Here is a 15480-nt window from a genome sequence, read left to right as displayed (position 1 = left end):
ACAGAACACCTCAGTAATAGTCATTTATCTAGTTAGCTGTATTTGGAGTTATTACGGAACTTTTCATTGAATCGGTGAACTGGATGAGAGAGGCTGGGGAGTATTTGCTGTGGGTAATTAAAGCGCATTGTGTTACAGATTGATACATTCAACAGTGAGCACTGAAGTATGATTTTTGGTTTTAATTCCTCTTATTTGACAGAAAAGACAGCTTTGATTTTTGGCTGCAAAAAGATATGAGGAAGAGCTCCTCCCCTTCCTTGAGTAACTGCAACTCTGTTCTTGCTAACAAAATATTTGGAATTCCACTTGATGAGCTGCAGCAAGAAGGGCAACCAGACAATGAGGTTCCATTCATAGTCCGCCATGTCGTGGACTATATTGAGGAACATGGTATGTATTATCTTGCTGTATGTTAAAGAATGTATTTAGCTGTTATTCTTCCAGAATGGGTTGTGTTTTTTGAAGAGCAGTTGTTTTGTTAAGTTATTTAGATTTAATTGGATGTGATTTGGACTGGGTTTTTTTTGTGATAGACATTTCCTTTCTTTTCTGTTTGATTATCGCTGTGTTCTAGCTAACACTAATGCTGTCAGCTCAGTAGGGTGCTTCATAGGAAATTGTGTTTTAGGTACTGCTAACATTTAACGTATTACCATGTTGTTAGCTGAGCATAGGATTGTGTTTGCTGGGAAAAGGACTGCTGGAAGTCTTGCAAAACTCTTATCTGGAAAGTCTTCCATTCAGTATGTGAATTGTGCATATCTGATTATCAGTATTTTCTGATACGTTTGTCCATACTAGATCTAAAAGTTTATTTCTGCAACTTCTAACTCAGGGGGTCTGGAACAAGAAGGACTTTTTCAAGTCAATGGGAACGCTGAGACAGTGGAGTGGCTTCGGCAGCGGTATGATAATGGAGAAGATGTGGACCTGGTTAAGGAAGCAGATGTACCCTCAGCTATTAGCCTTCTTAGATTTTTTCTTCAAGAACTTCCAGAGCCAGTTATCCCAGGCAGTTTGCACATACATTTGATGCAACTTTCTCAAGGTAATCATTATTTTAGATTCAGTGTTTTAATTTTATTATTTTAAGAGTTAAAACCAATATTAAATTGAGATTTTTAGTGGCACTGGGGTTTCTTTGGTGTTTTGTGTAATTGTGCATCAGTAAGCATTCAGATATATCTTTCTTAGCACAAACCCCAAATCAGTCTTTTTTAGGAAACTCAGTCTGGGTTCAAAGACACAGTGTCATTTGTCCATCATGCAGGAAGATAGTGAAGCTGCCACGTATCATGCTGATGAGTTCTGAATATTCCATGTTCTTGTGTGTGAATATTGGAACACTGGTCAGAGCCACTGGGATCAAATTTGTTTGACAATTTCCCACCACTGATGCTTTAAAAGTGCTAGGGAATGCTTTCGTTTTATTTCCTCTGAATTTCACTTACACTGCCTATGTTTCTATGGCACTTAAAGCTTTTTGTGTACTAGAGAAGAGATCTCAAGCCCTATACTCATGTTGTATTTGCTCTCCCACTGTGGATTTTTTTCAGTTTAAAATTCATTTGTAGGAGGGGAAAAAAAACCCTGTCATCAGCATGTTGTTGTTGCGAAGTATGTTTTTTCATATACCGCAAAACCTTGCTCTTTCAAATTGACACCCATATACTGGCACAGTATTTTTTTTACCAATTCCCAACTTGTTTATCGATATCCACTCTCCTGGGTCTTTTGGCCTCTGCTGTGTTGAGTGGTGTTGGGGTTGATTCATAACATGACTAGTAAAAATGCTTGTCGTGCATTAGTAATGTCCTCAAGGGGCAGGTTGATGTCAGAGCTCCAGCATGCGCCTGGTGACATAACTGAGGGTTTTGCTGGTTGTCACTCTGCAGGAGTGCTGCTCATTTTCCAGCATCAGTTCATACTTCTCTTCAAGTGCTGGGCTTGTTTTGCTTTGTGAGATGCACATTTTTGTTTGATTTAATTTTCTGTTGAGTTTATTGCTGATAAGAACTTGATAACCCTTGTGATAGTCCTGTTTGTTCAGAGTGGGAATTGGTTTGGGACGAGCGAGTATAGCATAGTTTTCATAAGCTGTTACGATATATTTACAAAGTGTTGAACTGGAGGGTCATCTGCAGCAATGTGAAGCTTCCGTTTTCCTCCATTGGCAGCCTGTAAAGCCTGAAACTTTGAATGTGGGGTGGTTGTCTGGATAGCTGGTGAGCAGAGGCTCAACACTGATGTGTGAGGCACTAGATAGTCTTGTGGTGGAAACAATGTTTGGAAGCTGCTGACCAGAGAAGCTTGTTAAGGCTGAAGTTCTGTTTGTTTGTCCTGTGCAGTAATGAGAAGCTGAAGTGGATAGGGAATTTCATCAGTAATACATCTGCTGTTTGGTTTGCGTTGCTAACCTCATGGCTCATTGGACCTAACCAGCTAGTAAACCATTGTTAGTGGGTTTTGGTTTTTTCCCTCCTGAAAAATATGATAAAACAGATTGTTAAGACAGTAATCCAGGATGCTGCTGGTTGCTCAGCTAATACTGCTATGCTCCTTGTTATGCTGTGTTATCTCTCAGGGCTGGAAATGGGATTGAGGTATACTCCTTTGGTGTGACAGTGTGATGCCCTTCTATGACTTGCAAAATACACTGTGAAGATTGGGGTTTTTCCATCTTTGAATAGATGACTGTAGAAGGATTTACATATGGGTTGTTCAGGGAAAAGAGCTGTTCTTCAGCATGTAAGTCCCCACTTAGTTCGGTTTTCTTAAATATACAGAGAAACTTTACTTAAACTTGCAGCTTGTCTTTACTGTCTTTTTTTTAGTGTAAAATAAAGTGATTTCAGGAAGATCTGAAGTTATCTGTACCAAGGAAATCGAAACACATAGACCTTTAAATGTTGTTTCCTGATACTAAAATTAGAGTTTCGATTTCATCTACTCAGGTTTTGGGTTTTGATATTTTGACTGTCAGATAGACGTATCTTAGTTTCCAGAATTACACTATCAGCTGCATTTTAGGCAGAGGAATTGCTTGCATAAATGGAGAAGGTGGCAGCAATTTTGGATCCATGTGTTACTCTTGATATTTTCCCTCTTTAGCAGACCTTCCGTATCGTTAGGTTAAGCTTAGTTCTCCAGACAACTTGGTTATACAACAAGATGTGGCCTATATACATCTTTTGAGGCTGTTCTGTGCAGGCCTAATGGTGGCTCGTCAAAAGCAAGTGATTTTAGTAATTGAAGTGGGAATTTGACCCCAGTGTGCTAGGCCGTGTGTCCTAGAAGTGTGTATCCATGGTTTACTGTCAGAGGACTTCAGTTACAGATAAGAATGTACTCACTTCAGGTATCTGGCTATTGTTTAGAACCTAAATTTTAGGACAGGTTGGTTAGACAAAAAATCTATATGTGTACGTGGAAGGTGGTCTGACTATCACCTCTCACTCTTGCTCTCTTTCTTTTTGAAGGTCCGCTTTGCGAAGGCATTTTTTTAAGTTCTTTTTTGCTGTTTTGTTTCCCAAATGCATTTCTAGAGTGAAAATTAACAATAATATATTCATTTTATTGTGTTACTGTGTTGTGAGAACTATTTTCCTGTGCCCGGTTACCTGTATTCAAATACTGTAGATGTTGACTGTGTCTGAGCGAATGAAGTCCTGCACTGTTTGGTATTGCTGTACCTACACAACACGGAATTGACTGGCTGCTTTGATTTGGTGTTCAGGACTAAGATGTCTTGGCCCTCTCAGCTAGAGAGGCAGAGTGACTGCTCATCATCTTCAAACATCTTTCTGACTGATCTGAGAAGAGTTTTCAAATGTCTGAGTAAGAAGGGGGGGCCTATTAGTATAAATTTTTCTCCCGCTTTGCGTTCCTGATGTTTCCTTTATATGGAATTTCTCTATTATCTATACAAACAGCTATAAACTCTTTGAACCTTGTTGCCTAGAAGGCTGTAACGGACGAGATCTGTGGTGAGGTATTTTGATGAAGGATATAGCTAGATACAGGGTGAAAGTGAGGACGTTTTATGGCAACCCTTTTTGAGGTCTGAAATTGAATCGGCAAGCTTCAGGCTAGGTGTGTGTTAAGATGATTGCATTGAGATAGCTTGCATTCATCATTTAAGTATTATAGAAGGAAGTAGAGTTGAGAATGGATGGCATGCTTGTAGAGGAGAAAGTTCGAAGGAGCTTGTCTGAAGCAGGGAGAATTTAACTAGCTTTTAAGTTAGCTTGCGGTGTCTGGAGCGGTTACTGTCTCAAGCTCTTCTGCAAAGCAGCTGTGTAACAGCAGTGAAAGGAAAGGAGCTATAGGCCGATGTAATCAGAAACCTGACTGAGCATTAATTGGGGGAAACATGCTGAAAACTACTGTTAGGACTTGCAGAGGAGAATATGGTGGAAATCAGTGGTTTAAGCTATCAATTTCTGCTTCATAGAATAAATTAAATTTGTAGTTTAAGTTATCATTACGGAAAGTAATCTGATGGTACTGTGCTATGGAAACAAGACTGGGGAGGGTTTTTTTAATGTTCCCCTGCCTCTTCACCACCCCTTCAAACCTCTGACATCACTGAAGAAGAGTGATAGAATAGGAGTTCGGTTATCAGCCTTCCTTTGAAGGGTCAGAGCGGAAGAGACTAATCCAGAGGCTGAAAGGAGAGGATGAGATGCTGGGACAGCAAGTCAAATTCTGACGTTTTAGGCTGTGGTCTGACCAAATTAGTTGTACTTCAGAAGTAAGTAATTGTTGTCAGTCAAAAAGTTGATCAATATCAAATGTGAAAAAGCAGATATTTTGTTTCTGTGATTGAAATATTTTTATTACATTTTTTTCAGATTATAATAATGAAGATGAATTTGGAAGAAAGTTGAGGTTCCTCTTGCAGCAGCTTCCACCTGTTAATTACAGTTTGTTAAAGTTTCTGTGCAAATTTTTAGCTAATGTAGCATCACATCATGAAGAAATTTGGTCGGCAAGTTCTTTAGCTGCAGTCTTTGGCCCAGATGTTTTTCAGTAAGTTACTTATAAAAGTTCGTGTAATGTTTTTATTTGAATTTTATAGTGTACATCTGTAGTCCAAAGTCTTTGCTAATCCGTGAGTAACACGAGCGAGTACACAATATGTTTTAGGCAGTATCTTTCTTTCTGTTCCCCCACCCATTCCCTCACCCCAGTTTTGTCTTACAATTTTTGCTCAGATTTAACCAATGGCTTGTCTATGAGCTGTTGCATTAGATATCACTGATTTGATTGTTGCATTACTGTGATTATGCTGAAGTTCAAATTTTTTGGACATAGTGTGTAAGATTAGTGTTTGTGGCAAGAAAGCAGTTCTGGGAGAAAGCTGTTAAAGTACAAACGTATACCGGGGTTTCCTCTCTACAGGAAAATACTTGACTTCTGAATATGCCTCATGAAAAGTTAATTGACTAAAGACTTGTTACTTCATCACTTTTAAATATAAACTAGTGTAAACCTTTATATTGCAGTAGTGTGGAGGTACCCTTGAAGTTCTGTGTGTTCAGAATGGATTAGGGATAATGGTGTGAAGTGTAGCCCTTAGTCATAGAAGTAATTCACAGGAGTTCTTTGGGGAAACAGCTGGATTTAGATTTTTAAACTAAACCAGTGTTGAAATCTTAGCATTTACACAGATGTGGAGGATCTGAAAGAACAAGAAATAGTTAGCAGAATAATGGCGGGACTTCTGGAGAACTACTATGAATTCTTTGAAAATGAAGAGGAAGATTTTTCATCTACTAATGATCTAAGCTCAATAACTGAGCAGGTAAGAACATTTTAAATGGCAATATATTATCACTTCAGTATTATCTGTTATACACATTTACGTTTATGAAAGATATGTTGAAATATAATTTTGTTTAGTATGCCTTTTGGCAGCTTCTTGCAATCTGACAAATCCTGGTATTTTCTTAACTGCGTTTTCTTACCATAGGTACGCTTGTGAAATTGTTGCTTTGTACGAAGTATAGCTACGCTGTGTAGAAAAACACGTAAGAACTAAACCAACAATGGTATCCTGCCCAACATAGACGCTGTTATGCTATATAAACAGTATGGCTTTTAAATTACCTTTTGAGGAATGGAGAACTGTTTTTTAAGCAAATGCAGAACCACGCTGTTGTTGGTCTTGGTCAATAATATTTCTAGGTGCGTCTTACAGAAACACGCAGGGTCTTGCACTCCACTGGATGAGGTTATCGGTGTTTCTTGAATGGTGTTGCTGATTTTAAGACTTAGAGATATCATCTTGATATTAGTGGGGAAAAGCATTGAAATTAGAGAAGCAAAGTTGGGTAGAATAGAAATAAGCTGGGCCCTGGTACTCAGCTGTCAGGATTGCCAGATCCACCTGTCGGTGTGAGTGATGGTGTACATTATCACTGTTCTGCCTTTCCTCACAACAAATTTAATTTTTGTGAAGTATAATACTATGTCATGTTGGGATAAATAGAGATGGATAGTTGTTAGGGAAGTGACAATGTGGTATTGTGGTACAACCGGCTTCTGTTGGCAAATGTTTTTAATTCTGACAAGTTGTGGTGAGATAGAGATATATATACACACACACGTGATAATGCATGGAGAAGTACTTTTGTATAATCAAAGCCAGGTTCGTGGATTATTAATAAAATCTTGGCTCAAACCGTTTCTCAGAAATATGGAAAATTATAAACTGATTTTTTTTTCATGTTCAGTTGGCTTAAGAAATGATGTATTTTCTTTAAGGAGGAATAATAGTAAATAACCAGCAGTTGCTAAGGAAGGTAACAAGAAATACTGATTTTTTAAAGCTTAGTTATCTCACAAACCCCTCCTCTAGCAAGACAGGTAAGGCAAGTACTAGGGCAGCTGGGTGCTTCCTCTTCACTGCAGCAGACGCCTCACCCGTTCCCTTGGTGTGTGGTCTGCCAAGCGTGGGCAGCGAGTTCTGGATTGAGCAGCCTCTGCTCTGCTAGCAAAGTGCTGCAGCTTTGCGATGTTTGCTGTCTCTTCAGCGCTTTGCAGGAATACATCCAGCGCTGAGAGCTGATACAGCCCAGCTGCCTGCAGGAAATGTTAAATAAAGCTGGGCTGTGACTTCCACAGCCGGAGGCTGAGGACTGACTGTTGGCTCGGGTTGGGGCGACTGCTCTTTAAAGCGTATTTGGTTGGTCTGTGCTCTCCTGCTTTGAGATTACTGGCTTGACTGTGGGCCTGGTTTTAGCAAAAGGGTTTCCCACGCGTAATGGTGTGTGCGGTGTGTGGTTTTGGTTTTTCTCCTCTAAGTCTGAGGCCTGGCGGGGTGTCCCCGGAGTTCCGTGGTGTCTCCAGCAGATGTCCGCAGCGTGCTGCTGCCGCAGTCACAGAGGGGTGGTGTGAATCACAGCCTTGTCCTGCTTACCTGCTGTCTGGGTTTCGGCTGCCGCCCGCCAGCGTGCGGAGGAGAATGAAAAGAAAGAGGCAGAAACTGGTGGGTCGGGATAAGGGCAGTTTAACAGAACAGCAAACAGAGGGAAACAGTAACAACAACGGTACAAATAAGGAGAGAACACAACAACGAACCGCACGACCCAGACAGCCGCTCTCCCGAACAGCACTGGCGCTGCGCCCCCCCAAGCCGCGAGTCCCTCTCCGCCGCGCCGCCCCCCCCACCGGAACTGACGGCACATGGTATGGAATACCGGGCTCTGTTTGGCCAGGTGGGGTCAGCCCCCACCCCCTGGCTGTGCCCCTTCCTGGAGTCCGGTGAAAATTAACCCTGTCCTGGCCAAACCCAGGACACCTGCCTGTGCTTGAGACATGGTTGCTTCTGAAAGAAAACGAAAGTGGCTGCACTGAATTGTCAGTTGGCTATATTGTTTTTCAATTGGCTATATTTTACTGCTTCAGTAAAAACATCTTCTATGTTTGGAAACAAAGAAACAGAAATAGACAAGGGGCTTCACAGAACCTTTTCAGTACTCTTACATACGCAGTTAGAAGTATTCATTCAGTATGTTAAAGTTTGGATTCTTAGACTTCTACATTGCCTTCCATAGAAGGGTTTGAAGCCACTTCCCACATATGAGTAAGGCTACTTAAGGAATAGAGAAGAATTATCCATCCCTGTTTTATATGTAGAGGAAGAAAGGTTTTGTGCCTTGTGACTTCAATGTGGCTGGGATTTTGTTGTTTGTTGATCCTGCTTTTGTGTGTTTACTGCATCAGAGGTGCTTCTCTTCTCAGTTTTTGTTCAATATTTCAAAAGGGTTATGTTTTCTTTTTTATGATGTGGAATGTGTGGTTTTACATAAAAGCAAGTATAATGTGCCTGTTCTTCTAAAATTGAACAATTCTAAGTATGTTCTTTTTATACCTCTCATGCTCTTTTAATTCCTTGGAACTCTGAAAAGAACTTTTCAAGCCATTAACTGCAAATAAATCTATTTTTTAGATAAATGATCTCTTGGAAGAGGAGGAAGATGTAAAGCTTGAGCAGTCTGAAGAAATTCCAGAAGATGGCACAGAGAAACCTGTTGAAAGGCCAGCTGTGGTGCATCTAGATATGACAGGGAGTCTTTCCGATTCTAGGAGCGTTACAGCATCAACAAGGTAACTTGTTTCTCCCTTGGAGTTTGGATTTAAAGTTTGGAGTATGGTCTATATTCTGAGAGAGAGAAGCTGTCAGGCTTTGAGGTGAGTGGTGGTGGCTACAAACCGAAGCTTTTGAAGTAGGTCTGATTCTTGTAGTAGTAAATATGGGATAAAATAACTGTTCCCAAATTCAGAAGAGAAATATCTGTAGAACTCTGGACTAACTATGGTGATTTATCCAGAGAAAGGGGAAGAGGGCATATTTTAGTGAAATTGCAAAGTGATATTTAAACAGCAAATTTTGTGGCAGAGGTATAAAAGGAATCTGAATATTGGTAGATGCAAACCCATTCTGTGCCATCTTTCCACCACTCTTTCAGTGGGAAGTCCTAGGACTATTTCTTGGCACGTGGTAGCAGACAGAGATGTGTCCTTACATGACCCTTATTAATTTCTAAACCTGTGATGATTTGTTTCTCCAAGTTCTTTTTATGCCCAGTTTGGTCAGGTGTTAAATGAGGGAAGTAATTCTTATTTCATTAGAGTGCAATATACTTCATAAATAATTGTAACAAAGACTCTGTGTATGTGATTACTTCCTGAAAATATATTAGAGAAAACACCAGGGATGAAGAGGAACTGTGTATCACCTAAAGGACCGTGGAGAACAAGTGGGATAATACTGACAGTTACTGATTGTTAGGTTGGAATTTAGATGTTCCAGAAAGGCTTTTAGTAGGAGCAATGTGGAAGAAATTTTGAGCACTTTGAAGATGGCACTTTGTAAGGTTATATGTGAGACTTCGTAGAATGGGGTGCTTGCAAAAAAAAACTTGATTTGAGGGTCCAGAAAGTCTCCTTAATTTGAATTAAAATGAAGGCTCTGGATACCCTGTTTTGTGCAAGTTGACTTACTAATATATTTGTAAACATCTGAAGATCCTTCTTCCGTCAAGCTCAGTTGGTAGAGTTTAAATTATCTCAGAGGCTGATGCTTCTTTATTACATCAATGTAGGAGTGACATGACTGGCACCTATGCTCAAGTTGAGGTTTGATTTATTAACTGCGTTTTAGAAAAAAGTTATCAGAAGAAAGCATGGAGCGCCAAGGTCTCGCGTTGTCCAAACAGGTCTGACAGCTGCTGAAGCTGGAGGGAGCTGTGTTCCCCGCTCAAGAGCCAGACTGTGTCGAGGGATCTGTTTGCCTGGGCTCTGCTGGCAGAGCTGTGAGCAAGTTTGGGAGTTGTCAAGCGTGATCCAGGCGGGAGTACTGGAGTGGGAGTCAGCTTTTAATTGAGACCAGTCCTCATGAAGGAGATTGCTTGTGTTTGAGAGCTTATTTGCACTTGGAAGTAATACACAGGTTTATGTTTTGCTTGCTTGTACTACACAGGTTTTCATTTTTGAGGCTGCTTTGCAGCATGTGCTAGGTATGGGTATTGCATGTAAGAACTTGTAGGGAGTGTGACTAAAAGCAGAAGAAATGCAGGGGAAATGCAGGGTAAGTTTAGTGCCGAGGACTGCCTAGTCTTAAGAATGTGGATTTCAGGTTGAAATCTTTTCAGCTGCTTGGCTGCACGCTTCCTTCTACTTCATTGCAGGAATTTCTAAAATATAAAATAATGAGAGAAACATAATTCTGTTTTGTAATTTAAATTATGTTTTAATTGTTAATTATCCTTCTCAGCAATATAGTTGGTTAATTTTAGTTTGACTTAAAAAATGCTGCAAGTGGAATTTCTACAAAAGTGCTTCTTCTTCCAATTAAAGTTTTAACACAATGTAACTATTCAGTTAGTTGCTTGTGAAATATGTAAGCTCAGCAGTAGTGACAAACTCAACATGTATGAGAGTTTAAATTTGATAGCCTGCAGAGAAAATAATTTTTATTCAATGTTTAGGGTTAATTAAAAATTAATAGACATTAATTATGGTTGGCATTTTACATAATTTGTGGGGAAGGAGAAGGAGGAGTGTTGTAGAAGAAGAAAGAATTTTGACTGTAAAACTAGAACAACTGCAGGAAGCATTTTAAAAAATAAATTACAGAGAGTGAGAAAGTATGTGTTATTAGACTTTTAACCACTATAAAGACTGTAAACATTTTTCCAAACTTAAAGGCTTTCATAGTACATGTTTAATGGCCATTTTTTTGTTTTAGTTTCTTGATGTAAAAAAAAAAAAAATTATAATTGCAAATGTTAATGAAAGTTTATTGGGATGTTTGCCTTGACATAGGGCCTGCAGCAGCTTGTAAAGCAAAGAGGAGGAGAAGTAGATCTTAAACACAATTCTTGCAGTTCCTTAACCTGTAGTTTTGTTGCCTCGTTGCTGTTGTCAGAATCTTGCGAACAGAATAGCTGTATATTTTTGGTCACTGTGGAGAGGAGGAAAGGAGCACTGAGGTTGCATGTGTCACATGTTAAAGATAGGTTATCTTGATTCATACGATGGGATATATGACCTTCCTTCTAGTTACTTGAACTATAGCTTGCTCATAATGTTGCTCACTACCTTTTTTCTTTACTCATTCTGTTTGTACTTTCTGAAACACATGACCTTCGTGCACTGCATGGTGTTAATTTGACTTGGACTGAGAGAGAGATTTGGTGAGAACGTGCATAATCAGTAATGCAGTTTGATTTTGTGACGACTTGAAAATGGTATTTAAAATCACCCTGTTGAGAGATCTTTAAGCCCGTTACCCAGTCAGGGAGCATTTGTCGCACACGAGTTGACGTTGTGTACAGAAAGGAAACATCGTCTTCTCTGCTATCAGCAGCCTTCTCACCAGGGCTCTTTTGATTTTGCTGTCCTTCCTGACTTCCAGAGAAAAGCATTACGGTCTCAGCGTTGCAGCTGTCTTTGAAGATGTACTGTTGAGATAATCAGTTTTGAATTTTTCTCTGTCATTATTCCAAATTTTTCATCAGTGTGCTTTGCAAGCATTATTTGCTTTCCTTCTGCAGTTCATCTCAAATATTGTCAGTCAAAAGCCTAACATAAAAATTCTTAATACTTATTTGGGCGTTTCAAAATTATATGTGTAAAAATAGGAGATATGACAAGTGGTAATCTGTAAAGAGTTTGCTTTGTCTATATTAAATGCGGTGACAAGGGCGAGCTCCTCACTGCTTGTGTGGTATTTTGGTTACCCCTTTTTGTTTTGATTACCTCTGATCAGTGAGAGAGAGGCAATAATATTAACAGCAACAAAGTGAGACGAAATGCAGAGATAGTAAGGCTAACCAAATACAACAACTGCCTGAATTACTAGAAAATATATTATTGTTTTAGTTTGGCACACTCTTTAACATTCAAAAGACTTGTCCCTACTTCCATCCTAGCAAATCTGTGAGCAACATGTTAGGAAAGCTTTCAAGTGTTGATTGGGCAGCTTATTGTCAGGAGTGACCTCATGTTGCAGTCTATTTCTATTTAGACTGCAGGCTTTAGTGCAGCACTCCAGAAGCGCCGGTGAATCCCAGCAAGCAGTATGCACAGCCAGCAGCCAACATCACGCTTTGCTGGTTTTCAAATGAAGCATTTTTACATGAAGTGCTCATTTGGGATAGCAAAAATAATCAGAATGGCCTGTAAAGTTCTGCTGCACAGGTAAATATGTGAAAATGTTGCTTTGATGTGATTGTGAACAAGACTTTTTTTAACTTTAAAAGCGTGTGAGATTAAATGGATGTTGGAGATAGCGTGAAATGAAATAATATTAGAACTGATTTTTTTTAATGAGAAGTAAGAATCTGTGTGCAGTCAGTAAATTACCAAGAAAAACTTTGAAATGTTTTACCTCTAGTCAATGTATTTTTCTATCTCAAGCTGTGTTTTTACTGGGACTTTTTATGGGTAGGGAGACAGTGCAAAGGGGATTCTCGGGAGTGGGTTAGCAGTATGAAACAAAGATGTTTACCTTGCTGTGTCTTGCTGTGTCATGCTGCGTTAAGGCTCTCAGTAGCAGTATAAATTACAGCTTTTAAAAAGTATCCTTCAACTGTGGTGCATCCGTTCGGAAGTTGTGATGTATTTTCAGCTTAGAGCGATTGACACATTTCTTTCAAAAAGCGCTTAATTGCTAAAGTGATTAGTTGAAGACGTAAGATATTCTTTACGTAGTAAGAGGATTCTTCAGGCTTTACAGTACTGCTGATTTATGCACATCTCTTGCTGAGTACTTCTAATGCATTTGAAGGTGTTTAATAAAAGCGCTGGTGAACGATCTGATGCTGGGGGCTGAAGGTTACACAGCAAGATGGAAAATTTTCTTCTGAACCGTGTCTGAAATCTTCTGGATTCTTTGGAGATGAGTTTGATTCTCCCCCTTTGTGACACAGTTCCTTATTGTCTCAAGTGGTAGAATAAAAGGATTCCAGGTCATTGCCATTTCCTATAAATAGTATTTGTACTTGTGCCCTTGACTATTTTTTTTTCTCTTTTACAACTAGAGTGTTGCAGTGTTCTGTGCTCCGATTGCCTTTCCCCCCCCCCCCCCAATTAGTCCTAGGAGTGACTGTGTTTTAGTAGTAAGTTGATTTCAATATGTGCAATTATGTATCAGTACTTTTAGAAAGTAAGCATACCTTTTATAATGCAGCTTTTGTAGAGCTTACTGAAAATACTGAGATAGGATACCTAAAGCTACATTTTTTGTGTTTTGAAATCTTACTGTGTATTTCACTTGAGATCCGTGCTCATACTCCTCCTCTTGTTGAACTTAGTCACAGCTTCATGTCTGCATTTTATTTCAAGTATTGTCAAAACAAAGTGTGTTTGTCAGAGAGCTTACTTTGTACAAGCAGTAGGGCTATACTGAACTTCTGCGCACAGAGACATCAATGAAGTGTAAATAGCTTAAGTTGTGAACTTTTTCTTACCATTTCTTTGTTTGAAAGAAAAAAACCTGAATGCCGGTGTGTTCACAGTTGGTTGTTTGATCCAGCAGCTTTGAAATTAGTGGCTGCAAGATCTGGCTTCTACATGAGGTGTTCTCATTTTCCAAAGCTATGTGGCAATTTCTATTTCGAAATAGTAGTTCAGAGCTGCCTGTTCTGTCAAAGCATTTGAAATGGACCTGCTTCGTTTTTTCACCTATGCAAACAGACACACAAATGAGCTTAATTCAAAATCAAATTTCCATTAAAAAAAAAAGAGGAAAGAAAATAAATTAAAAACTCCCGTGAGCACCTGTTTTGTTCAGCTGTTATGTGGTGGTGGATAAATACAGTGCACTTTGCTGTTGGCCCAGTACAAGTTGTCTAAGGCAAAAGGGCATAATTATTTTTAAAGAAATACTTTAACCACTTTCCTTATCAGCTAGTGTTTAATTGACAGTCCTTTATTGCTTGTGTTTCATCTACTTAGAGGAAGAAAAAATAGAAAGACGGCTTGAGGTGGTCTGATTATCTTACCTCTCTGGTGGTGGAACTACTAATAAATTTGGTATGGTCTAACCAAGATATTCCTTGCTCTATTAAAACTGTTCTTGGGTAAGCAGAGAGACTGTCTAGGTTTTTTAATGAAAGCAAGGCTAATACCAGTCAAAACTATCTCGCAGAGGTAGTACCTGTTCTTCACTGGAGTGGCAAGCTCCCTCATATTTCAGAGTTTACTTTATGCATTCATGAAAATAATATTGAAGATCAACTTTGGCTGCCAGCGGTGTTGTTGCATGGTAAAGAGTAGACGAAAATATTGTTTTTCAGCTTGTTGAGCTTAGTTACTTAAAAAAGGAAGAAAAAGCATTTGTTTACCTTCTTCCCCACCGTCTAGTTGAAATCGAGTTAGTACTTTTTTTTTCTGAATAATATATGTAAGTTGCAACTCCTTGCCACTTACAGTAGAGTTTTCTTCTTTTATTTCATTCTTATCATATTTACTGTCACTTTGTCTAAAATTTAAGTATTCTGTGTATAATGACAGAATTTTGATCACAGTAACGGAAATTTGTAGAGGGACCACGTACACAGGAATTAACTTACCTGTGTTAGTTAACACTGATTTCCACCCTTCCACCCCCCCAGCAGTTTAACTTTCTAGGCTGAAGTGGCTTGCGCTGGGAGATTTCCGAATGCTTTACAGATGGCTGGCTGGTGTCTCCAGACCTCTGGAAGGTGTCTGCCTTGCACCTGAACTGCAGCTGTCTTTGGAGAGCGCTGCAGGTCTGTCGGACCTTGCAGAATAGAGTTGTGCAACAGTCTGATGGGCAGGGAGGAACCTCTGTGAATTGCATCTATGGAGGAATTTGCTTTAGGCAGCAAGGTTAAAATCTGCATTCTTAAGCAAAGTGTCAGGAAATCTTTGCAGAAAGTGATTAGTATTTCCCATGGGAAAGACCGTGCATCTGAGAGCTTATAGCTGTGTAATATACTGAGTATTGGCTCTTGAGAGAGAAATCTGCATTGCTACTTCTACAACTTTCTGTCTTACGATGGCATTCTTTAAGATTTCTTCATCTAAATAATACAGGGGCTGCAAAGCAGTGTTTTCTTTACATATTTATTCTACTTTTATTAGTCGCATTACATGCAGTCCTTAAATATTTCTAAGTTGCTTTCTGTTGACTTCAAGACTTTTTAGTGTGATAAGTTTTTGCATTACATTAACTTATTTCTTCTTCATTGCAGTGCTCATATCTCTCCCATAAGTATCTTGCCAGCCTCTGCAGAGTAAGTATAATGAAAATATGATTGAATTGTGCTGTTACTAGAATATGCATAGAAAATATGTCATCTTTCAAGTAAAAGCAATGCAGTAGGTTTGATAATTACAGTTATGAATCAAGATACTCTAGTGTGAAGTATTTCACTTACAGCATTTAACGCTAATGCAGGAAAAACCTAATGTATGCCAGTTGTTGACTGCAGAGGCACG

General features: G+C 39.2%; 1 protein-coding gene across 4 annotated transcripts in view; it reads left to right on the top strand.

Moving 5' to 3' along the window:
• FAM13B (family with sequence similarity 13 member B) overlaps positions 1–15480 on the top strand; it is a 68042-nt gene that overhangs the window by 28768 nt on the left and 23794 nt on the right. For all 4 annotated transcript variants that reach the window (XM_075441429.1, XM_075441431.1, XM_075441428.1 and 1 more), the window contains exons 3-8: positions 203–393; positions 839–1051; positions 4857–5034; positions 5665–5809; positions 8459–8616; positions 15234–15275. In XM_075441429.1, coding sequence (XP_075297544.1) covers positions 237–393; positions 839–1051; positions 4857–5034; positions 5665–5809; positions 8459–8616; positions 15234–15275 — 893 coding nt within the window. In that variant the 5' untranslated portion in view covers positions 203–236. The remainder of the gene's footprint in view (positions 1–202; positions 394–838; positions 1052–4856; positions 5035–5664; positions 5810–8458; positions 8617–15233; positions 15276–15480) is intronic.

The sequence above is a fragment of the Opisthocomus hoazin genome, chromosome 22 (assembly GCF_030867145.1).
Source record: "Opisthocomus hoazin isolate bOpiHoa1 chromosome 22, bOpiHoa1.hap1, whole genome shotgun sequence".
Lineage (NCBI taxonomy): Eukaryota > Metazoa > Chordata > Aves > Opisthocomiformes > Opisthocomidae > Opisthocomus > Opisthocomus hoazin.
The sequence above is the reverse complement of the archived record's forward strand: the minus strand, read 5'-3'. Positions and strand labels throughout refer to the sequence as shown.